Here is a 23,671-nt window from a genome sequence, read left to right as displayed (position 1 = left end):
TGTTGAACAAAATCCTGATATCCCTTCACCGAGTCATGGTGTTGTAGTGAGATATGGAAGCACTGCTCTCTTCTTCCGCCGCTTTAGCGGCGTTTCCACCAATCTTTGCCAAACCTTCCACAACCCCTCACTGCAAAGTTCCCCCTTGCAACATCTCCTTCCCCGCCAGAACAACTTCTCGAGACCTCACCTCTCCAAATTCTACTTTTCCATCTTTTACTTCGACAATTATAAGAGCACAAATTGCTTCAACCACCTCTTCTTCGACGACCCATTCTGGAAAATTCAGCACTCGCGGCGATAATCGGCATTGGATGGTGGTGGTCGAAGCCCCGCCGCGTGAGCTCATCGCTAGGTCCCAAATTATCGATTACTATGTCACCAAAGTTAGAAGCGTTTTGGACAGGTGGGCTTTTGTTACATCTTCGCAAGATTTTACCTTTTCTTGTTATATCTTCGCAAAACTAGCTTGACCTTTTTCAATTTCTTGAATAATGTTTTTGATGTTTATGTTTGTGGCTCTTTTGTTGTTGATGATTGGAACATCATGTTCTTATCTCTGTGTGTGTGTATAATGTGTATGTGGTAAAAATTGGTTTAATCTTGGTGGTGTTGTATTTCTCAGTGAGAAGGATGCTCAGAGGTGTATATATGATGCTTCCTGTGATACCCATTTTGGCTTTTGCTGTGACATTGATGAACAAAGAGCTAATGAGCTAGCCAGTACGTCTCCCCTTTTCGCGTTGTTGATGTGTTATCGTATTGTATACATAGCTAAATCATAAATAAAGACAGGTTTCTTTTGAATGGAAGTTGTGGCAATAGTGATGTTTAAGTGATGAATTTTGACATCAGGTGTGCCTGGAGTGTTATCTGTTAAGCCAGACCCCGATGTTGATTCCTCACAGAAAGACTACAGCTATTCCAGGAATGAATTGAGTACTGATTCAAAGCCTTTGCTTGGAAGCACATTGCTGTTTCCTGCTGGGACTACTAAGCAGTGGCTTGTTCGGATGGAGAGACCAGCAATCGGAGCCATCAGAAAGGCGCAAGTGGTTGATTATTACGTTCAAGTCTTGATGAGGGTTTTGAGGAAGTGAGTAGTCTTACTCAATGCTCTATGACTCTTGATTTTCCCTTTTTCAGATGTTTCATTGTGTTTTTTACTTTTTTCAGTGAGAGTGATGCTCAGATGTGTATTTACCACATTTCCTGGCAATCCAATTTCGGTTTCTGCTGTGAACTAGATGATGAGTGTGCTCGAGAGTTAGCTGGTTTGTATGCTGCATCTTAATACATACGATCGACATTTTTGCTATGATAAATTGGTGACAGATATAATCACTGGTGTAGATGTGCCTGGTGTTCTATCAATCCAGCCAGACGAAAATTTTGGTTCGGATGATAAAGATTATGCAGGTTTTTCATCATTAAAACAGTTTTACCCATCCCATGGAATCTTCGTATTTTTCTTTTTCTCGTTTCGTTCTTGCTTGGCTCTCTGTCCACCAAAAACTGTATGCATTCGCAGGTAAGAATACCGGAGCCTCTGAAAATTCTTCAGCTTCGACACTGGCAACCAATATTCGAACAAAGAAGCTCTTCGTGACTGGTATACTTTAACCACATACCTGTGAAATATCTGTTTTGTAGATCTATATGTGCAATTTCAGCTGAAAACGTTGTGTTATGTCACTAGGTCTGTCCTTCTACACGTCTGAGAAAACATTACGCACAGCGTTTGAAGGTTTTGGTCAGCTTGTTCAAGGTACATTTAAACCAATGATCAAACGAGACAATCAAACATTTAGAGCGCGATTTATAAAATGAATGACCTTTATATCTAAGCTTTCTTTTTTCACTGCCACCAGTTAGAATCATAATGGACAAGATCTCCAAGAGGTCGAAAGGCTATGCTTTTGTCGAATACACTACGGAAGAGGCTGCGAGTACTGCTCTCAGAGAAATGAATGGAAAGGTATTCCCATTTGTTATTTCTTGCAAGTATCATTCTCAAATCAATCAAGATTGTTTGATGTTTTTCGTGTTTCCTCGTCTCAGATCATCAACGGCTGGATGATAACAGTCGATGTTGCCAAGACGAACCCACCAAAGTTCAACAGAGCCACTGCTGCATCTTGATTCATTCCAACTATATCCTCCCAGTACGCGAATTCAACCAATTCGTTCGTGTTTCTGCTCAAGCATGAACACGCGTGGACCAGAAGGTACAACTGCTGTGATTGTATCATCATCCGTTACCATTTGTTCATCCGACCAATCCATCACGAGATGATGAAACACGAAAGCGACCAGTACACAGCTCGTCGGACAGAGGTTAGAGAACTGCTGAGGATATACGAAAACTGTGCAAAGGTTGTAAACCACTTTTGGATTTGTGAAGCTATGTTCATGTAATAATATCTGTTTTTTTGTTATTAATATATTATTATAGAATAAAATCACTTATAATTAAATAGAGGCCTCAAGCATCTTAGCTAATTTTATTTTCACTTTTTAATCTTATTTTTTTAATTTAACTCCTTTCATGAATTCACTGGTCATTAATTAATTTTGCTGTCACTCTACCAACCAGCTCCATCCACGGTTAATTATTCTTTGGCATTATTTATCTAATATTTATTGCCTGTGAAATTATAGTAACAACATTTATTGCATTCGGTGTTAAATTTATAAGTTTGAGTAATTTCTCACCTGCCACAACTAATCAATTATATAAATCTTGAATGAAATCAATACTATTTTTCATTGCATTTCAATTTGTCGAACAAAAATGAGAAAGAAAATGGTCTTGACACTATTCATCTGCCTCCTATCTTCTGCTGTTCCCTCCAAAGGTTTCACACTTTTCTTCAACATTTTTACAACAGAGAGAGAGAGAGAGAAGCACAGAACAATTTGATGTGTGACATTGATATTTGAAGCAGGAAAGGATGATGTTGGTGGAAGAAATGTGAAGCTGCTGTTCGGGTTTGGAGATTCGTATGCCGACACGGGAAACCTGCAGTCGGATTCAGTATCGTGGAAGTCGCCTTACGGCCTCACTTTCCCCGGAGAACCTTCCGGAAGATTCTCCGATGACCGGGTTCTTACAGATTACATTGGTAGGTTTATGGATAATATGTATAGTCACAATTCATGCTGACTTGAAAAATGTCTTCCCAATTATGTTTCACTTCGTCTAAAATCTATTTTAGTGTAGTCCATTTTATCACCACATAACAAATTGTGGAACATAAAATATAATGCAAATAAATTCAGTTTCATTAGTTATTAATGAGTTAAAAAATATATTTTTGTTAAAATGGTGGTCTATATATATATATGTGCGACATAAGATTTTTTATTGAGTCCTATTTGCTATGTCAGACAGTAATTTCTCACCTACCGTTACCTGTGTTTTCATATGTTGGCCTAATTATACTAATGAAATTAAATGTATAAAATTTGATTTATGTATACATAGGTGCCATTCAGTTGCTTGCTATGAGTAATAATTCGTATAGAATTGTGAGATTATTTTAGTTGGAAAGGCATAATTATGACTAATTATTATCACATGATTATCTATCTATGATTAAATTATAAGATTCAATCTCATGTACCAAACATAATACATAGTACTATATAAGGTCATCCGCAATGGGGCGGACGATGGCACGCCCGATTGCGCGCATCGTCCGCGCCTGCCATCGTCCGCCCCATTTGCGGGTGCGTGACATAGGCCGCGGACGATCGTCGCGCCCTATACTAAGGGCGCGGAGTATAGCGTGGACGATGTCCATCGTCCGCCCCATTGCGGCCTACGCGGACGATGACCGCGGACGATAGGCCATCGGCCGCGCCATCGTCCGCCCCACTGTGGGCTACGCGGACGATGGCACGCGTTTTTAATTTTCTATTTAAATCTCGTTTCTCATTCATTTGTACATATGAACATATCGACTATCTCTTTACATATTCTCTCTCAACATCCAACCAAAATGAATCTCGGCGACGACACCAATAGTTCTAGTTCGTCTGAGTCCGATAGTTCGACGTCAGAAGCATTAGATGCAGCCGTTGAAGAGGCCATGGCGGCATGCTATGCGGCAATGCAGCGCGAGGAGAAGGCGGCGGCAGCTGAGCAAGTCCATAGGCCTATTCGACATAGGACGTATGTCCGACGCGACCACCCGGAAGCTCATAGACGTCTGGTTGAAGACTATTTTGCCGATCAACCACGATGGGGCCCGACAGTTTTCCGCCGCCGGTTTAGAATGTCGCGGTACCTTTTTCTCAGCCATCGCTGAGTTTGCGTTTTTTTTTTAATTCGCATTGTAATGTATTAATTTTTATTAAATGAAATGACGTTTTTGAAATTCGTATGGATTTTGTAATATTAAAAAAATGATGATGTGGCGCGCCTTAGGGCGCCCCACTGCAGGTGGGGAGGTAGGAGGATAAAACTGATGACGTGGCGCGCCATAGGACGCCCCACTGCTGATGCCCTAATCATGAAACACAATCTTATGAACTAGCCAACCTCATAGAAAATAATTCAATTAGAAATAAATCTAGTTCATAAATCTATCATGATTGAGAGGTGATAATGGTGGATTTTCAGACTAGTTTATGTTTTTTTTCCCTATTTATACAAAGTCTTTAATAATAATGATTCTTTTTCATGCACATAATAATATTTTTTCAATGATACATTTTTTCTATATATACAATAATACTTCATTCACGATTAACAACATATGTATACAAAATGGGATAAATTTTGCTCATGGAGGCTCTGGGGTGCTCCAGACATTGTATGATCTACCAAACATGACCACACAAATTGATTTCCTCCAACAACTTATAGAGAAAAACGTGTTTGCCACACACGACTTGAGCTCCTCGATCGCCCTCGTGTCCCTTGCCGGCAACGTCCACGGTGCTTATCTAGCCACAAACGGCGCCTTTCAGGTATTGAAGTTGTTCAACTAATTACATTTCCTATTCTTTTAATCATATTTTCAAATTTCATATTTTTCTTTATATATCGCTGTCTCTAATTATAAATCATAATATCACAACCTATCACGGGATGCGTTAGTGTACGAACTAATTTACAATAATAACTAATAACTCTTAATTCTATGTATTAAAATTATCAACACAAAGACATGATTATATCAATACAACATGTAAATTTAAATATCAACACAAGAAGATTGATAAATTTATGTATTTGTGTTGATATTTTTAACTTATAAAATTGATATTTAGTTATTAGTTATTATTATAAAAAGTTAATATTTGATCACACCTCATCACAACCACTACTATAAAAATATATCACGGACAACCAAATAAACCGACATAGTTTTTTAGGGTTAATAATCCAATTTATCCTAATTTTTACTAATTTTTATCATTTTTATCGAAATCTTTGAAATAAATTTATCTCCAACTTTTAAAAAGTGTATCAATTTTATCCATTTTATTTCAATATGTCAATAAATAATCATATCAATTTCTATTATCGTAATTTCACTCGAATGTGTTGGAGGACTTACTATTTTTTTTTTCAAAAATAAATTGTACTGGAGAATATTAATATTTTTAATTTTTTTAGAAATATTTATCCGAAAACCTCTTTTGTCGCTTCTAGGCGATCGGCAAATAAAAAACAAGCTAATGTATTCAAGATAATTACGTATTTACAACATCAGTCTCAATTCTCATATTTCACCAGATGTAGAGTGTGATAGGATTCTAGAGGATAAAACCAATTGAAAATATTGATGTAGATATAGTAGGATGAAAATCTTGGATAAAATTTATAAATTCATTAACCCTATTTTTATTTATCACGACGAACCTTGTGAGTCAGGGACTAGAAGGAATCTCAAGATCAGTGATCAACCAACTGATGTCAAATGTGAAGAGGCTAAATAGTTTTGGAATCAAGAAAATATTTGTGACAGGAATTGGGACCCTTTGGTTGTTTGCCTCAAAGCACAGCCTCAAATTCATACCAAAATTGCAATGCAGCACTCAATAATTTCTCAATGTCACACAACCAATAGTTGGAGCAAAATATACTGAGGCTGCTTCAGCCTTCACATATTTGGACCTCTACTCTAGCTTCATTTCCGCCTTGGGTACGAAATCTCGAATTCCCCGTAACGTTTGCAACTGATAGATCGCAAGTTTGAATTTTGTTTTTTTGGTTTTGTGGAATTTAATTAGGAGAGGTGCCAAATAGATTGAAGCCATGTTGCAGTGGTGAGTGTGGAGGAGTTGACAAGAATGGGAAGAAGAAGAAGTATGTGGTGTGCGGGGATCTTAGTCGTTCAATTTTCTGGGATTCAATCCACCCGTCCGATTCGGGTTGCAGTGCTATTTTTTCTACTCTTAGGGAATCTATGCAAACTAATCTTGCCTGAATAATAACTTACTGTCGTTAGTATATATTATAGTTGTTGATTATGTTACTTTTGTGCTAAGACAGACTTATGTCGACTCTATAATATACCCTTTGCCTTTATCCTTTGTTGAACTTTTTTTCTTATGAGTACATTTAGGGATGCATGGTTAAATCGAAATTATTAGTTCAACCCAAAATTGGATTGACGATTCCGATTATGGAATCATAATCATCTATCACGGGTTGAACATGACTAATAGTTCTAATAGTTCAGCTCCGATTTTAGTATTCTGGATCCGTTAATAATCTACTTTTGTCTAAAATCGGGGAAAAATGGTTTAAAAAACAGCCAAAATTGCCTAACGTTGTTTATTTTAAACCATTATTGGAATTTTCGTTTACCAATTTAAAATTGAAATCGTGAAATTACTTGGCAGGCTAATTATACTCCTGCTTCTCTTAAAACTGTAACTTTCAATCGAACCGGAACCGCGACATCTCTACTGAGAGAGAAAACGAGCATCATAATTAATCAATACTTGTGTGTTTGTGTGTGTGTATGTGTTTTGTCAAAATACAAAGTTGCTACTGCTATTTTTGGTTATTAATTTGTATAAGTTGAGTTGGATGCTAGCATAGTAGGGGATTTATTTTGTGATGTTCGAGTAAGAGAGCAATCCCTCAAAGCAGCCCATCCAACATTCAAAGGCTCAAAAGAAATAAATGGCGATATCTTAAGATTCAACAACTAATTTAACAAACTGCGACTTTTCGTCATTAAATATTACACTTTGTAGTTTGTACTACCAAAACTAATCTTGAAAATTATGGATTACCTATAATATAATGATTAAAATAGTAATGAGAATCATGTTGTTTTTCTTTTGTAATTTATAAGTTAAAAAGGCACTACCATTATTTTGAGAGGTCCACATCATGTATAAATATACATCCTTGATTTGATATTATTGATATTTCCAATTCACTAGCTAGCCATTTATCAAAACTTGCTCTCACTTCTCAACACAAACTTCCAAAAAATAAAATACTCCACATTTTATACTAATTGATCAACAATTGATTATATAAAAATGATTTAGTACTATGACCTCGATTGTTACTATTTTTTTAATTTTCCAAGTTTATAAAATGCATTCACTTATTTCACGTGCTTGTACTTCATGAGCTTTGAAGTAGTACATCTTTGCAATTGTAGTACCATAGAATAAAGAGTATAGTATTTGATAGTACTACTAATAATACTAACCCTAAAGAATAGAATGCGGTATTTTTAGGTCCACTATGATCGAAAAAAATATGCCTTCCTTCTAAGATATGCCAAGAATTTTGGTCACCAATCAACAAATTTCCCATTTTCAACAACTTTAGGTATGTTATTAATTTTATTTATTTACTACCTTCTTATTATAAGTAATAATGATGTGGTTTCTTTTAAATTGTAAAGTATTATATCCGCATCTATTACATTCATCAATGCACTTGCTCGAGAGACAGTGAGATACGAATACTTATTCTAGGATAGTAGTATTCGTGTCGGAACATGATTAGTGGGCGCTTGAAAATATATTTTAAAATTTATTTTAATATTGTGAAAGCATGTAGTATTTGATAAGCATCGATTTTCCACGACATTCCATGATACTGAGAGATGAAGGATTTGAAAACCTTTGGAAAAAAGAAAAGCCATTGAATTGAATGTGTGGTTGGACCAATTTGGATCAAAATGATTCAAAATTGACTATATTTGGGGTATGGGTAGCTTGTGAATATGATTTTGTTTTTGGAAAGGACCCAATAAATTTAGAGATATTTTGTGATTTTTGAATAAAATGTAGTAAAATATTTAATTTAGAAGTGCAATTTATTTATTGGTGTGTCTGGCGGCGGGGGAATCTAGTTACTTTTTTTTTTAAAACAATAACAAAAGCTTCCAGAACTTTCGAAAATAAAACAACTTTTAGTTATATTGGCAAATTTACATTATGAGAAAATGAATTTATGCGCATACGATTTAGCTAGTTATAAAAGAGGTAATAGCTATTTAATACAATATTTATATTGATTTAAGGTTATTTCTATAAGTTTTGAAATTGAAATAAAAATTAGTAACTTTAAAATTTGTTTGCAATAATTCTATAAAAATAGAAATTAATATGATAAATCAAATATGATGTGATAATAAACTGATACTACTATTTTGGATAAACGCCATCATTCTATTCTGAATGTTAATTAAAACAACACCGATATATCTCAAATGATTGATTTTGTTGTCATATTATATTTAATTTTATTACATTAATTTTGATTTTAACCATTGAGACAATTACAAAAAATAAAAAATGATGCTTTTATGTTGACACACTATTAACACATACAATTATCTAAACTTATTAAAATGGATTTTAAAAATAATTAATTAAAATATCAGAAAAAAGAAATTACAAATCAAAATCACCTGTCAAATCAGATTATTTAAAATATTTATTTATTGTTTCAATAAATTTCTGCTCTATAAATATCAACAAACTAGCGCCAAAGTCTAATCTCATACCATTATCATAACCTCTCTGACTTTTTGCCATCCCTCTTTCTCATTCAGCTGCAAAGCCTCAATCATCATGTTGCAGGTGAGATTTTTTCCTTATACTTCATTTTTTTTCCCTAGAATTAGTTGACTTCACTTGGTATCCTATGTTTGTGCACTTCATTTGATTAGATTTTAATCTCATTTCGTCTGTCTTGCTTGATTGGTGGATTATTAAATTGATTGACTTTAATAAAAAATTGGAAAAGATTTGATCTTGGGAAATTACTGTATCTGGGGTTTTGCATCCTAAGCTAAAAGAATGTAGAAAAGCATCAATTTGGGGTCAAGCATGCATTGGATCTGCTATTTGTGGAAAAATCATGTTGTTTCTTTGCAGTCAACTGTTCTTGATTTTGAATCTTGTTCGGATCATTTTGCTGATTCTTGCTGAAATTAGGTTATCAAATTATGAGCTAGATTGGTGAAAACATAAAGTTCACATTTAATTTTCTTGAAATTTATTGTTGAGTATTTCTATGTTTTGATTTATCTTACTTGATCCTATTGCAGACTGTGGAGCTGAAGGTTGGCATGTCATGCCAAGGCTGTGTGGGAGCTGTTAAGAGGGTTCTTGGAAAGTTGGATGGTTTGTCAACTTCTCTATACATCCATAGCTCTAAGATCATCATGTTTATGAATATGTTTTTTAGTCCAATACTTGGAAATTTATTTGTGCTTGTTTGAAGAATCAATATCATCAACTCTTCTCTTTCTAATTTGGGTGTTTTTTCTGCATCCATGATTTTTTAGTTAGTAAGCAGTTTTTTGTGCATTGAATATTATGTTTCATTTAGAAGCTTATGTTCTCTTGCAAGTATGTTATTGAGAGATGGAGTGTTATTTGAACTCTGCAGGTGTTGAGTCATACGACATTGATCTCGAGCAGCAGAAGGTGACCGTGAAAGGCAATGTCCAGCCGGATGTAGTTCTCCAGACCGTTTCAAAGACTGGTAAGGCAACTGCCTTCTGGGAAGCTCCACCAGCGGAGGCGCCAGCTGCCAAGGCACCAGAGGCCGAAGCGCCAGCAGCTGAGGGACCAGTTGCTGAGCCAGAGATAAAGCCTTCAGAGACTGTTGCTGCAGCATAAATTTGTAACTCTGCCTTACTAGATTTTTAAGTACTATATGGAAGCAAAGATATGGTCTGTTGTATTCGACATATGTAATCCCTAATAACTTCTTGCACATTGCTTCTGCTTCACCGTGCAATGTGCTTTTCCTTCGTGTATCACAAAAGAGATGTTCTCTTTTATTTAAGAAATCGAAACAGTGGATTGCCAACAATGGTGATGGTGTTTCTCTAGTATCAATTTATGCTCTTCGCCCTTCAACAGTTATTTTTATAAGTTTATCGTATACACAGGGTTTTGTTTTGATCAGGAACATCGCCAACATGATGATCCTAATCAGTAATGCAGACGAAGCAACACGCTTACATCGGGAAGCTGCGCGATCATGGCAGTTTTATAGTGTTTCACTTCAGGTACTCCCATCCTTGTTTCTGGATATCTGTTTCAGAGTTCACCTTAATGAGTTGTGTTACTCATCGACTAAGTATTCAGCGTCGTTGCTGTGCTGATTCTCTGTAGAGAAACTTAATCACCTGCCTAAAATGGAAGAGGTGGGATACCTCAGAGGCTATTTTATTTAGGAGATTAAAGGACTTTATGTCATGCTGGTTGTGTAGAAATTCTACCTTAATGTGCTCGAGTTTATCGCCACTGTTCAGCAGGAACGAGCAGAAGATGACGAGGCTCTCGTCTGTTGGCTGATACAGACTGAAAAGGCACATCATCAGTATACTCTCTTGAAGATTACTGATCTATATCTAGCTAGTTAGTCATCATATTGTTGCATCACACATTGAGATTCCCACATTCTGCAACGAGCCTTCCAAAATTCGAAAACACATATAATATGTATCAATCCACCTAAATAGTTGATGCATTCTCGATCAAGTCTTGATCGTGCGCACTCAGCAAGATCAATGGTCTCCCCATATCCGGTATCTAACCTAAACGAGGCATCCTAGGATCTTGAAATAGTTTGAACTAGTTATTACCTTATCAGTAGACATCCTGTTGCTTTGTATGCCTTCTACACCACTCATCAAAATGTATGCTCAAATTTGTGATCATACACCGATGCCTCGGATCAATCTGTACGCCTCGAGCAAACGAAATCAGCCAACCAGAAATCCTTTCTTTTCAGCTTCAATTCTATACTTGAAGCCAAACTTTTGTGCCTTAGCATCCAGAGCTCTGCAGCTGCTTGAATTGCCAATCGACGATGCATATGATGACTCCGGTGAACCTTTGGTAGCTTCACAGCAGGCTTTTTGGACCCATGAGCAGTCTATGGGAAAAGTTTTGGTTGTTGATGAGATCCATTTCTTGATTCATTTTGCAGCAGAAGTTATGAACAAGGTCATGTCAAATACTCCTACATAGATTAGATATATGTGTGATTGGTTGGATTCTGAGATCAATTGTTGGCTAGTTAGTTCATTAGTTGCCTTTTTTTTCGTGTTTCATAATATGTTTAACCAACATGTTAACTAATCGATTACGATAAATTAGATCCCATAGCTACACTTTTTACAAATCGTGGGTTATCAATCTGTATTCCGTGTAGCATTGTCTACATTTTTAAAAAAAATAATATATTTGAAAATTATTAGAAAGATTGATTTATTGACACAAAAAAAAGACATAGTAGAGTAGACGTGAAATATTGTAACATGGCCCTATTAACGTGACAACTATTCCACATAAAAAGAAAGTAACCATTTTTAATTGAACGAAATTTACTATTTATGACATCATAAATTTGTTCTATTTAGTCTCATTAACATAAAAGTGTTATTCGATAGAATATTGTTGATTTCGGATCGTCCAATAATTCATCGAAATCGCAAACAACAGTGGGCATGAATACATATTATTGATTTTCTCTGATTTTTTATGTGTATATATTGCCAATTTCTTTTAAGGACAATGTTGTCCTATCATAATATAATCGTAAGTTATTAACCAGATTTTCTATTTAAGCTACCAAATATGCAATCACGTTAGAATTTACCCATTATTGTTATTCGTAGTTATCTGTTATTGGGCCTTCCATAGGAAGCCCACTAAGCAAACCAATGCAGAGAAATAAACACTCTTTCACACACTAATTTCTCATCTCTCCCTCCCTCTTAACACGACGTTCTTTGCGCGCGAAATAACTGTCAACGCCGTCCCTACTGCCCGCCGCCGCATCTTCCATCTCTCATGCGGCGCCTTATACTTCTTCTCCCTCTTCCAATCCACCATTCATATAGAAATTCAAGCTTCGATCTCTAAAGTCCAAACCCAATTATTGTGACAATAAGGTTGGATCTCTATAGTTGAAATTTTGTCTCAAGTAGAAGAATTTCATCCTAGGTTGAGCAATTGAAAAGCATGAGTTTGGGATTTTGTTTTTTATTTTCATAAATAAGCATGAGTTTGTGCTAATTCATATGCTTTGTCATGGATGGGCGCTCTCAGCTCGACGTGCGCCATCGGTCCCCCACCAAGCCTCCGGTGATCCTTGGGAGCAAAGCTTTCAGTCAACAGGCCAAGTTTTCGGCGCGATTCGGGAGCTCCACTGTCGGCAGCGGTTCCTCGTTGAATAATTGAAGAACGGTGAGTACAATGTCAAGTAATAGTTGTGCAATTTATTGAATTTAGTGTGCCTTGTATGAGTTGGCTCTAAAACGCGGTGTCGCTGTCTGCAATTTAAGCTAGGGTTCTACAATTCTATTGTGGGGCCTACAAATTCTAGTGAGAAATTGTTTTGTGCAGGATATATTGCAATGGCTGATGATTTCGATCTATTTGATGATATCTTTGGTAACGAACCCGTGAAGAATGGTAAGATTTTGAGTAATTTTTGTCTCCTGTTTCAAAATGTGTCTTGTTATGCAATGTTATTGATGATGTTGCATGCCTAATCAGCTAGGGCAGCAGGAAAGTTTCGGCCCAAGCCGAAGGTCCAACCTCAGAAGAAGGTCTCAGCAAAAAGTTCGGTTGCTTCCTCACAGGCAGTCCAAACTGTTCATTCTGCACCTCATGACTCAAGTGAACCTATCCACACTGTGAAGCCGCCGGAGAAAAGTTAGTAATTTCATGGTTGTTTGCACATTAGTTATTTTGGTAACAAATCTTTTTTTGAACAGTACCGATTGTTATCTGCCTTTTCAATTGTTTATCAAAAACATAGATGGATACTATTACGATTTCGGTTTTGAATCTTCTGCCTAATGACAACACAATGACATGCCAAATCATTGATTCTGCACCTAGCGAGTTGACTCATTCTGTTACGAATGTCGAGCAACTAGAGAATGGTTATCATTTTCCTAGTTGAGTATAACAATATTTAATCACCTAAAAAATGTGTTTGAGGAGTAGCAAATGAATCTTATTGTGCAGTTTTATGATTAAGGATAGATTGATATTCAAGTATTGATTTTTCTTATATATGATTTCAGGCTCAGACATGCCAAATGACAAGGCCGAATTTCATGCTGTGTCAGTAGAAGAGGTGAGTACTTTAGATCTATTTCGGGATCATTCTTTTAGTCCGCTGATGCAAATATTTCCTTCTCTTAGAGTGCTGATGTATTAATTGGGTCGGAAGCTTATACTGATTCTCTTCATTACACTGATATTGGTAAGAGAATACTCTATAGTGTGATTGCCCTCTATTTACCAGTTATTTTTTCCCTAAGCTCATCTTAGCTATCAATTTGGCTACTAATACCAACTACTTTACTTTACCTCACAGGATGCACCATCCCTTCTTCAAAGGAAGTAGCTTCTAATTCCCCCAACGATGAGAATATTGGAGGAAGGGTAGGGACTCAGGTTTTTTCATCCATTGATGACTCTACAAATACATGTAAGATGGCTGAGGTTACTAAAGATTCTGAGCTGGCAGCAAGAGTAGATGCCTTAGGTGCTGGTGAGCTTGTAGTTTTAAGTGCTGATGTATATAATAACATGAATATTACTTGGTAGATACACTTGCTCTGCGCATTTGTGACAATTACCTGTTGGATTGTTGAATGATGATGATATTCCTGGCTAGAACGTTTCCAATTAAATCATCCTTTTACGATTGGTGCCTAATTATATATCTTTCTTTCGTAGTGTTTAACCAGAGCTGTAAGATTAATTAAGTGATTATACTTTAGGAATTACTTAAGGTTACTGAATGCCATAATTTAACAGTAAGTATGCTACTGAAATAAGGAGTAGAGCTAGAATTGCATAAATGTGATTATGTGAGTTCTTTAATCATGGGAAAACTAATGAACTTGTAACCCTCACATATAATGTCACTGATGACAATGACTCAAGAACGAAATTAGGCAGTTTCCTGTTTGTAATTAAGAAATTGTTTTGTGCAGGACATGTTGCAAAGGCTGATGCTTTCGATCCATTTGATGATATCTTTGATAATGAACCAGTAAAGAATGGTAAGCGGCAGAGGGTGTTTTTGAGTTAATGTTTCAAAATGTGTTTTGTTATGCAATGTCATTAATGTGGTTGCATGCCTAAGCAGCTAGGGTAGCAGGAAAGTTTCGTCCCAAGTCAAAGTTCCAACCACAGAAGAAGGTCTCAGCAAAAAGTTTGGTTGCTTCCTCAAAGGAAGTCCAAACTGTTCATTCTGCACCGCATGACTCAAGTGAGCCTATTGTTAAGCCGCTGGAGCAAAGTTAGTATTTTCATGGTTGTTTGCACAGTAGTTATTTTGGTAACATATCTTATTTTAACAGTACCAAAAGTTATTTGCCTTTCAATTATTTTATCTTATTTTCAACAGTACCAAAAGTTATTTGCCCTTTTCAATTATTTTATTGAAAAGATAGATGGGACATATTAAGAGAGAACTCTGTAGTTTGATCGCCCTTTATGTGCCCAGTTAATGTTTCCCTAAGCTCATCTTAGCTATCAGTTCGGCCTACTAATACCAGTTACTTAATTTACCTCACACAGAATGCACCATCCCTTCTTCAAATGAAGTAGCTTCTAATGCCCCAAACACTGATAATATAGGTGAAAGGGCAGGGACTCAAGTTTCTTCATCCATTGACGACTCTACAAATACATGTAATGTGGCTGATGCTACTAAAGAGTTTGATCAGGCAGCAGAAGCAGATGCCTTAGGTGCTGGTGAGCCTATAGTTTCAAGTGCTGATGTTGACATGGATGGCAGACTAGTAATAGAGGTAAAGGGCCTGTGTTTATGTGTTTGTGTTGTTTCTCAACCATTGACTTAAACATGCGTTCACTGATTTTGAGCTCCAATTATCAATTTCAGGAGATGGATGTCATGGATTCTGTTATGCCGGACTTAAACTCACTTCAACAAGATTCTGCAGAAAACAATTCGATTCCTACATCTCAAAATGGTGATGCTGTTGATCTTTCGTCTCCGGGACACACTGATACTTTTCCCACCAAATCAACATCTGAACTTCCTTTGGATGAAGAATCTATAAATCTGATGGAGGTGCCTCTATCAGACTCTTGTATCCATGTGGAGGATTTGCCTGAAGTCCCCTCTAAACTAGTAAGTTATTTGTTCTGTAAGTTGTTCTGCTTGAACAGTTTCTGCAGCTTACGTTGTGTTTTCCATTTATAAGGCTTCTCGTCGAGCAAAGACTGCAAAGAGTAAATCCAGTGCTGCATCAGATAAGCAGCAAGCTTCAACATTAAGTCAGGAGACTGGAGCAGCTGGTAGATCAGTACGCTCAAAGAAACGGGATTCGAGTGTCGGTAAATTAGTTGATGAGGAAGGAGATGAAACCCTTGCCAGTGGGCAGCTCTCTGAAGAGCATCCTTTCAGTTCTGCAATAGATGAACAAAACATAAATAGTGAGCAACCTCAAGTGAAAAATGGATCACAAAAGAAAAACTCGAAGCGGAAGTTGAAGAAAACTGAGAATGACAAAGAAAAACCGCCTAGAAAGAGCAAGAAGGCAAAAGAGGCACCAGAACAGGAGACATGCACAAAGCCGAAAAAGTTCTCTCACTCCACTCGGCGGAGACGAATTTGTAAGCTGTCTGGTACTGATCTGTATTTAGTTTGATTCTGAATTAATATACTGATGAGAAACATTTCAATGTAGTGGATAAGAATTTGCTCAACATTCCTGAAGAAGAATTCAACCCTAGAGAGCTGTCTTTTAGGAATTTGATTCTCCTTGCCGAGTACAAAGAGAAGCAGATGGTATGTGCAGTATGCATTAAATTTGTTTCATTGATAGCCTAAAGCTTGCAACTACTAATGGATGTAAAATCTTTCAATGTAATTTTGAGTTCTCATTGTTACTTCTCCAGTTTTTACTGATATAACCATTTGATCATTCATTTTTTGCAGAAAACAACAGGACAGGCAGCAGCACCTGCAACACACCAGAGGTACTATCATCTCTTTGGTTACAGTAAAATATAGTCATGTTAGAAATGGTGAAATTTTGGCATGCCTGAAGTGAGTGAGAATGTCTAGTTTAATCATTTGAATTATACTAGTTGAAGTCTAGAATTACTCTCGACAATATAATGTCTTATGTTATTTGTGTGATGCAACATAAGGTTCTGGTTGTTTTGTTGCTTTGCAGTACTCGTAATTCTGATTACAATTATGAACAAGCTGCTGGAATGTACAACAACGATGAAGAAGACGGAGCTCACGAAGACACCACAGAATATTTCAATTATCAGTCTAGAATGGAAAAAACACCCAGAGTAAGATGGACAAAACAGGATACTGAACTATTCTATGAGGTACTTTTCCTTGTTCTTACACATAAATGTACTAGAATGACAGTTTTGCGTCTGCTTCATAATTATAAACTAAGGAATAAAACTCATTATTCTCCCCGTGAACCGAATCAAGTCCCTACTGAGTCTTAATCTTTCGTTTCTAATCTATATGACAGGCCGTGCAGCAGTTTGGGACCGACTTTTCTATGATAGCACAGCTTTTTCCTGGCCGTACCCGGGAACAGATAAGGAACAAGTACAAGAAAGAAGAACGGCAGTACCCACTGAGGCTTCGTGAAGCCTTTACTAACCGCAGCAAAGGTGAGCTTCCATTAACTATACTTAATTCGGGAAGATCAGTACTGTATGTTTGAAGTAAAGATACTTGTTGGATATTTCTATAATATGTCTAAATGTCGGTATATCGCCATCGTGCAGATCTGTCCCATTTCGGAAAGGTGATAGAGAACTTAAATAAAATAAGGGAGCAAGAAGAGTTGGAAGATTGCACGAGCACCGAAGGGGTCCCGGATGAGGGTGTGTCAAATGCTGATGTATGTTTTGCTGTTATACCAATTCCACATCATCTGTAGTCTGTACCTAACCTTTTCTATTGTTGTTAATGAAAATTCTCTTATATTCCGTTGTCGTTCACCGTGAAGGATGATGGAGGAAAGCACGAGGATGGTAAGAAAGAGGAGAATGAGGACGCGGCCACAGATGCAGCTGAGGTTCAGAGCGCTGCAAAGCCGGAGACGGAGGAGTACGAGGAAGATGAACTATCGAGATATAGCCAAATTATGAGCGACTTGGATTTCCTGTAAAGCAGTTATTTTTTGTACTCAATTAGATTTGAGGATATAATATGGTCGCGAAACCACTCTGCCAAATAGGACACAGAGGGTTTATTTATAAAACCACTGATTTGAATATTTAGAGATCCAACAAATGAATGAGATTATTTCTGTCATATTCCTACTTTATTGAAACTCTATCTATGTTTATCATTTAAAATCTGTATTGTTAAAGATTAATGTGAACTGAAGTTTAATCTCATTTGAAAACCACACTAGCTTTAACAAAGCGAACCATTCGCTTTTTTTGGGTAGTCTCAATGAAGAAAACTAGTGTATCTACTTTATCAAAGCAACTAATTTTATACTCTAAATAGTCTGCCATTAGATGTTGTTACTCTAATTTCCCACAAGTTTTAGGAAATGTAAATGAAAATTAGTAGAAAATTAGTTAATGAAAATAGTAAAAATAAAATAAGGTATTTTAAAATGAACTGACAAAAAGGGCTTAATAGTGAAATATAATACTATATGGGAAAATTGCTCTGGTTTTATTGAATAGTAATATAAGAACTACAAAACTGATGACATAGACTGACTACTTAAGAAGATGGTCTATATTGCAAACAACTTGCTGGGGTTGAGTTTATAGTTATACTATATTTGATTTGATTTGATAATTTAGACAAAGATTGAATTTTATTAGCTTGTCACACTTGATCTCGAAACAATGTCATAAAAACAATTCTTTACTTAAGAATCTTGGTCTTTCCCATATGACAAATATTTTGGCTTACACACGTCAATTCAATCTCGAATAATTTCAATACAATTTAATCTTAAACAACCGAATACTTTCGAATATATGGCTTTGCACTTTTAATAACTTAAATGCCCTATAAAGTTAAATCGGTGCTCAACCAAAAAAACCATTTGATTCATACTTAAAAATACCACAGCTCAGTGTAGTTTCTCTAAACACACACCATTTTCCTAAAATGTTAATTTGTATCCTCATATAGTTTCTCTAAACACACACCATTTTCCTAAAATGTTCATTAATTTGCTACAATTCACTGCATAAAAAGGGAGGTGGAATACAAAGAGAACAAAATATTTTTATATTATACAATCTTCAAACATCACAAGATGGAAAAAGGGAGGTAAAGATATTAAAATAACATCAAAACCAATGAATGGTAAAAATCATTTACAACAAACACAGCCACCTACAAAGACCGCAGCCTTTTAAACTCACCAACATTTATAAAGTCTTACTTATATATCAACCTAAACCAAATGAAACAAGTGACTCTACATGCACAGTTCATAGCCATCTTCTTCACTATAATACCAGAAAATGCGTTCAATCTATAGAAGTAGATTCCAATGAGTTATTTGTTGTTACAATCAAAATGGATCAATAAGTTGTTTCATTTGCTGTAATGATTTCAAGATTATATATACTACTCCACTTAAGAGGCTAAAAAGAGAAAAAAATTTAGAAAGTCAGAAGGGAAAATTTTGCCTATATGTTTCTGCATCCATCCACTCCACGGATAATCACATCTCGTTGCTCCTGTCCCGTAGCTCTGGAAACAAGTTCTTGCTCAATCTGTAAAGGATATGCCATGGAAAGTTCATCATTTGATCATATAAACATTAGTATCTCACAATAAACAACCACAAAATTTATGATTAATCACACCTTGATGATATTGCTCAACTGGTCATTCAGACCATTGTATTCATCTTTCATAAGACTTATTGTCTGCACACATCTGTTAAACTGAAATCATGAGAAACAATCCTTGACAAAATAATTGAGGAACAGATTGTGTTTGAAAACGGTAAAAAGGGACCTTAAATGTCGAAACTCTGAGATCCTTAAGCGAATCGTTAATGAACGAACTTTATTTATATGCAAAACAACAACTAACTATATATGTGTCAAAATCATCTTACCCTTCTTTGGATTTGTTGTCAATAGCGTAACGTAAATTGGAGCACGTAGATGTAATTCGACAAGCACCAATGCTGAAAAGAAAACAACATCAACTTCAATAACTAGAATCTTTAGAAATAGCTAGTTCTCTCAAACATATTTCGTAATCTCATTGTAGGTTCGAAGAAAGATACGCTTCATACCATGCTGAGCTTCCTTTAAGCTTGATATAATATGAATAGATTTGATTGAAGTCCACCACTTCTTGATTCCTAATTACGAGCAAGGAAAACAGAATTTCATACCCGAAAAACTCTAACTAAAATCACAAGAAACAGTATATGTCATACATTGCCTTTTCCATCTCATTCACTGCTGATTCAACATCACTGAGAAAAATGAGAATCAGGTCCAAGAAAAACGACAAACCGTTGTCCTCTTTCAACGAATGGCATTCCCGAAAATGGTGATCGACAAATTTCTACAAATAAATAAGTCTTGATCAGATGATAGAAGAACAAAAACAGAAAAAATAAATCTTTAAATCTTACATATCTATTGTATCTGTGTAAGAACATGACAGACAGATAACTAACTATACACATCTATGACATATCAAATATGTTCTAAACAAAGGCAATAATTTCCTAATTGTTTACATAGATTCATTTTATTTGTTAATTTCAATTACTCAAACCCTTGAGATTGAAAACAAAACACAACAATTCAATTTAATCAGCCTTCAATTCATAACAAAAGACAAAGATGGATATAAAAACCAGACAGAATTCAACAAAAAGATGGAAAATAAATTTAGTAAATTCAAAAAAAAACAAAAACAAAATTACTTGTTTTTCGAGTTCATGAATGCTATCAATCAACAAGCTGTGGAGTGCTTTTGTATCCATGCTCTTGAAATCCATAGTTCTAGGAAGAAAAAACAAGCAGAAACACACATAGTTAGGTGAAAAAACAATCAGTGCATGTATATACATATATAGAGACATGCATGAATCTGAGAGAATTGATGCGATTTTGCACTCACGTTTTTCCGCTTCGCTAAATTCTGATGAATATTTTTTCAGATTTTGCGGCTTAGATTTCGTCAAAAGCTTGAATCTTTTTTTGGAGGGTTTGATTGGAGGGTTTGATTTGACGCAGGTTTGAATTGATTTGGAAAGATTTATGTTTCTTATAACAAAGGTATGTTTTAAACATCCAATTTATTTTTGGTAAATAAATTTAGGGATAATTGTCATAATGCACAAAGTTGTGTCAAATTCTACTTATTACCATGAAATTTCAAATTTTAATTTATAATCATGAAATTTCATATTTTTGGCAATTTTACGACCATATATTAATTTTCCCAATGCTTATGTGTAATAAATTTAATGAGCGCCCACATGAAATTTGAATGAGATAATTCTTACGTCGTAGTAACTTCGTAGGAAGTTTTTTTTGGGTCCGTACCGTTTTCTCCCTTTTAGATCTGAAATATTCCAAATTTTCCAAAAATATAAATCTAACAATAAACTATCCTTCATCTGGCTGCGTAAAAATGACAACACCTCTTAAAGTGACACTATGTCACCACGTAGTCTGTAATATTATAAACGCTAGACTACAATCTATAGATTGCAGTCTAGCGTATTGGATATTGCAGACGGGAAAAATTGCAGTCTAGCGTATTGGATATTGCAGACCGAGAAAATTTACCCTTGAGTGTTTTTTATGATCGCTACATGGCAGCTGATTATTCGTCCACGTGTACAAATGATTGGCTAGAAAATTATGCATTATTTTGTTGATTTATGGTACATGACGCAAATATTAAAATTTAGAGTATCATATCCTTTATTAGTTGCAAAATTCAATTTCCTTTGTTCTAAGCAATTTGTCTGGATCGTGTCGATAAAACATAGATAATTGGCCTTGAAGATAATATGCCTGATTTAATTGGCCGTCCAATTTTATTAATGTTTGAATTGCATTGTTTGTTTCATGAGGTGCTTAAATTATTAGACCAATTGAATAAAATTAATTAATTCAAACTGCATGCATCATAATAGTGAGTTTTGTACAAATATGTACACAGTTTTGAGAATTAACAATAACATCTTGAAAAAACAATACACTAAGTCACTAACTATAGTAAAATTTTAAAATAAATTCGACTTATTGATCTTCTTAATAGCAATCTAAATTACCATAAAAATGATGAATTTTCCACCCATTTCCATGTCCTTCCTCTGGTGCGATCTGCGGGGCAAGGTAGTCGTGGGTCCTGACGAACGACATTGATCGGGTGTCAGTGGTTCCGCCATGACTTTTAGGATCCCACGATATCCGCATCCACTCCTTTTCCTTCCACGTATTATCAGCATGAGACACGTGGAAAGATGTAACAAGGTAGGATGCATGATGAGATCGAAAATCGTGTTGGTTCGGCTACCGCACGACTATCGAATGTGTGGTGAGCTTTTGGGTCCGTTGGATTGTATTCTTGTACTAGTTTTCATGTTCAAATCACGATAATTTACTAGTATAGTACTACTTAACATTAAACATGTGCATTACTGATTAATATAGAGCAACCGCCATTTCAGATGCGTGGAACCTAAATAACCAAAAAACATAAAGATATTATTGTGTTGCATAATTAATGTTTCACTTTGTTTTTCATGATGATCAATTGGGTATGGACATACTTATTTGTATTATTCTGCAAAGTCTACAACATGGGACCATATGCTAAGGTATAGACCTACTACACGATCTTCTAGTAGATTTAAACTATTTCTTGATACGTAATGTAACAATTATATCGATTTTGAACATAATTAATTACGATCTATACTTTTTTTCCATCCAAAAATTCAATTCAATTCAATTATAAAGTAGCATGAAGTACTGACAAAACAACATTTTCATCGAACATTTTCTCCGGCTGCCATTGCCAGAGTATATGGAGGTTGCCACCATGACAAAACACCGTCAACATTTCAAGTATTTCCCTCTTTACCCCTGACCTACAGTCTTTGTTTCTATAAGCCAAACTACTCTTTATCCTTCACCGTAGCCGCAAATTTAACACCCTCGTTTGCACTTGAGCTCCACAAGGTACATCGTGACGATTTCGTCATTCCCTAGCCACTGCATGAAGTTGAAATCGTCGCACGAGCATATTATTCCCGAAAAGTATTGGCGTCCGACGCTTGAACTTGCAATAAACGCGGTATCAGAACTTTTCGTATTAACAAATTTCTTGAGATTGAATTTATTGGAGGTGGTATCAAATTCCAAATACTCGATTAACTTCACTTCCACGCCGCTCGTGTTGTCCACGTGGATATCCATATTTTTGTGACTATGGAGAAAGATTAAATGATGATGTATAGATAGTTGTGAGTGTTGCAAATAGTGAAGAAATTAAATAATTGGAAGAGAATTGGGCTGGCAGTTTTGTTGCGTGGGCTCATTATATCGGCTAGCTAGGGCCCAAACAGGCCCATAAGTATGCTTTATCTGAAAACAGCATGATTAATTTGGTTATGAATTTCATATTATTAGCAGATTATTTTTGGTGATATAGACAATATAAAATTTTAATATCTAGCTAACTACCTACTAGTATAAAAGTAAGCTTTTTGTTGTTTTTTTAAATACATGGTTAAATCTATAATAAATACTTAATAATTATATAAATCAATGACCTAACACCAGAAGTATCCACAAAAATAAAAGGCCCATATATGCTCACGGACCAAATATTGGCTACTTTAATGTGAATTTAAATACTACTGTACTATAAGAAATATACTCCCTCCATCCCGCACTACTCGCACTTATTTCCTTTTTGGGCGTCCCAAGTTACTTGCACTCTTTCTATTTTTAGTAAAAAATTTCACATACAGCCGTCATTTTTGACTTTCCTATACACTCATTTCTTAATCTCCGAGCCGAAAAGATAATAAGCGAGTAACCCGGGACGGAGGGAGTACCACTTATCCATAATAGGCTACATCGATCTAGAATCTAGATTCTAGGTTTACACAATAAATTTGATAATAAAGAATACCAAACAAAGCCACAT

The 23,671-nt window shown here is 35.7% G+C and overlaps 4 protein-coding genes and 1 pseudogene across 9 annotated transcripts; 4 read left to right on the top strand and 1 right to left on the bottom strand.

The window, feature by feature from the left end:
• The first annotated feature begins 1 nt into the window (after position 1).
• LOC121745253 (organelle RRM domain-containing protein 1, chloroplastic-like) lies at positions 2–2,477 on the top strand. The gene is made up of 9 exons (XM_042139079.1): positions 2–406; positions 626–723; positions 856–1,096; positions 1,177–1,274; positions 1,354–1,419; positions 1,532–1,612; positions 1,700–1,768; positions 1,872–1,978; positions 2,062–2,477. Exons 1-9 carry the CDS (start codon positions 54–56, stop codon positions 2,140–2,142), a joined length of 1,194 nt encoding a protein of 397 aa, XP_041995013.1. The 5' UTR covers positions 2–53; the 3' UTR covers positions 2,143–2,477.
• A 92-nt stretch (positions 2,478–2,569) lies between these two features.
• LOC121744645 lies at positions 2,570–6,443 on the top strand (annotated as a pseudogene).
• Positions 6,444–7,703: 1,260 nt separating this feature from the next.
• On the top strand, positions 7,704–10,318 carry LOC121744216 (copper transport protein ATX1-like). The gene is made up of 4 exons (XM_042137699.1): positions 7,704–7,813; positions 9,048–9,075; positions 9,546–9,621; positions 9,890–10,318. Exons 2-4 carry the CDS (start codon positions 9,067–9,069, stop codon positions 10,120–10,122), a joined length of 318 nt encoding a protein of 105 aa, XP_041993633.1. The 5' UTR covers positions 7,704–7,813; positions 9,048–9,066; the 3' UTR covers positions 10,123–10,318.
• Positions 10,319–12,235: 1,917 nt separating this feature from the next.
• Positions 12,236–17,806, top strand: LOC121743419. 6 transcript variants are annotated; one of them, XM_042136728.1, is made up of 18 exons: positions 12,236–12,410; positions 12,568–12,705; positions 12,865–12,933; positions 13,018–13,176; positions 13,554–13,606; positions 13,675–13,735; positions 13,850–14,020; positions 14,475–14,543; positions 14,630–14,782; positions 15,064–15,296; positions 15,389–15,640; positions 15,714–16,125; positions 16,200–16,300; positions 16,451–16,491; positions 16,692–16,857; positions 17,013–17,157; positions 17,275–17,390; positions 17,499–17,806. In XM_042136728.1, the coding sequence occupies exons 3-18, from the start codon at positions 12,876–12,878 to the stop codon at positions 17,658–17,660; spliced, it is 2,352 nt and encodes a 783-aa protein (XP_041992662.1). In that variant the 5' UTR covers positions 12,236–12,410; positions 12,568–12,705; positions 12,865–12,875; the 3' UTR covers positions 17,661–17,806. The 6 variants fall into 6 exon arrangements, with proteins under 6 accessions (XP_041992662.1, XP_041992665.1, XP_041992663.1 ...); XM_042136731.1 differs by having other exon boundaries at positions 13,850–14,026; positions 14,630–14,752; positions 15,124–15,296; XM_042136729.1 differs by having other exon boundaries at positions 13,850–14,026; positions 14,630–14,752.
• A 1,155-nt stretch (positions 17,807–18,961) lies between these two features.
• LOC121744151 (histidine-containing phosphotransfer protein 2-like) lies at positions 18,962–20,737 on the bottom strand. Its single transcript, XM_042137598.1, has 7 exons — positions 20,621–20,737; positions 20,424–20,502; positions 19,926–20,056; positions 19,779–19,847; positions 19,596–19,667; positions 19,339–19,411; positions 18,962–19,245 (listed from the first exon to the last, which is right to left on the bottom strand). Exons 2-7 carry the CDS (start codon positions 20,496–20,498, stop codon positions 19,159–19,161), a joined length of 507 nt encoding a protein of 168 aa, XP_041993532.1. The 5' UTR covers positions 20,499–20,502; positions 20,621–20,737; the 3' UTR covers positions 18,962–19,158.
• Between the last annotated feature and the right edge of the window lie 2,934 nt (positions 20,738–23,671).

The sequence above is a fragment of the Salvia splendens genome, chromosome 8, assembly GCF_004379255.2.
Source record: "Salvia splendens isolate huo1 chromosome 8, SspV2, whole genome shotgun sequence".
In the NCBI taxonomy this organism is placed as follows: domain Eukaryota; kingdom Viridiplantae; phylum Streptophyta; class Magnoliopsida; order Lamiales; family Lamiaceae; genus Salvia; species Salvia splendens.
This window is presented reverse-complemented; position numbering and strand designations above follow the sequence as displayed.

Bases quoted from the DNA above. Each gene is read 5' to 3' on its own strand.
- LOC121745253 (XM_042139079.1), top strand. From the start codon at position 54: ATGGAAGCACTGCTCTCTTCTTCCGCCGCTTTAGCGGCGTTTCCACCA. The intron at 407-625 runs GTGGGCTTTTGT...TGTATTTCTCAG, and splicing joins GTTAGAAGCGTTTTGGACAG to TGAGAAGGATGCTCAGAGGT. The intron at 1,769-1,871 runs GTACATTTAAAC...CACTGCCACCAG, and splicing joins TTTTGGTCAGCTTGTTCAAG to TTAGAATCATAATGGACAAG.
- LOC121744216 (XM_042137699.1), top strand. The intron at 9,622-9,889 runs GTTTGTCAACTT...TGAACTCTGCAG, and splicing joins GGTTCTTGGAAAGTTGGATG to GTGTTGAGTCATACGACATT.
- LOC121743419 (XM_042136725.1), top strand. From the start codon at position 12,876: ATGGCTGATGATTTCGATCTATTTGATGATATCTTTGGTAACGAACCC. The intron at 12,934-13,017 runs GTAAGATTTTGA...ATGCCTAATCAG, and splicing joins TAACGAACCCGTGAAGAATG to CTAGGGCAGCAGGAAAGTTT. The intron at 15,297-15,388 runs GTAAAGGGCCTG...TATCAATTTCAG, and splicing joins ATGGCAGACTAGTAATAGAG to GAGATGGATGTCATGGATTC.
- LOC121744151 (XM_042137598.1), bottom strand. From the start codon at position 20,498: ATGGATTTCAAGAGCATGGATACAAAAGCACTCCACAGCTTGTTGATT. The intron at 20,057-20,423 runs GTAATTTTGTTT...ATTTATTTGTAG, and splicing joins TTCATGAACTCGAAAAACAA to AAATTTGTCGATCACCATTT. The intron at 19,668-19,778 runs GTATGAAGCGTA...TTTTCTTTTCAG, and splicing joins CTTAAAGGAAGCTCAGCATG to CATTGGTGCTTGTCGAATTA.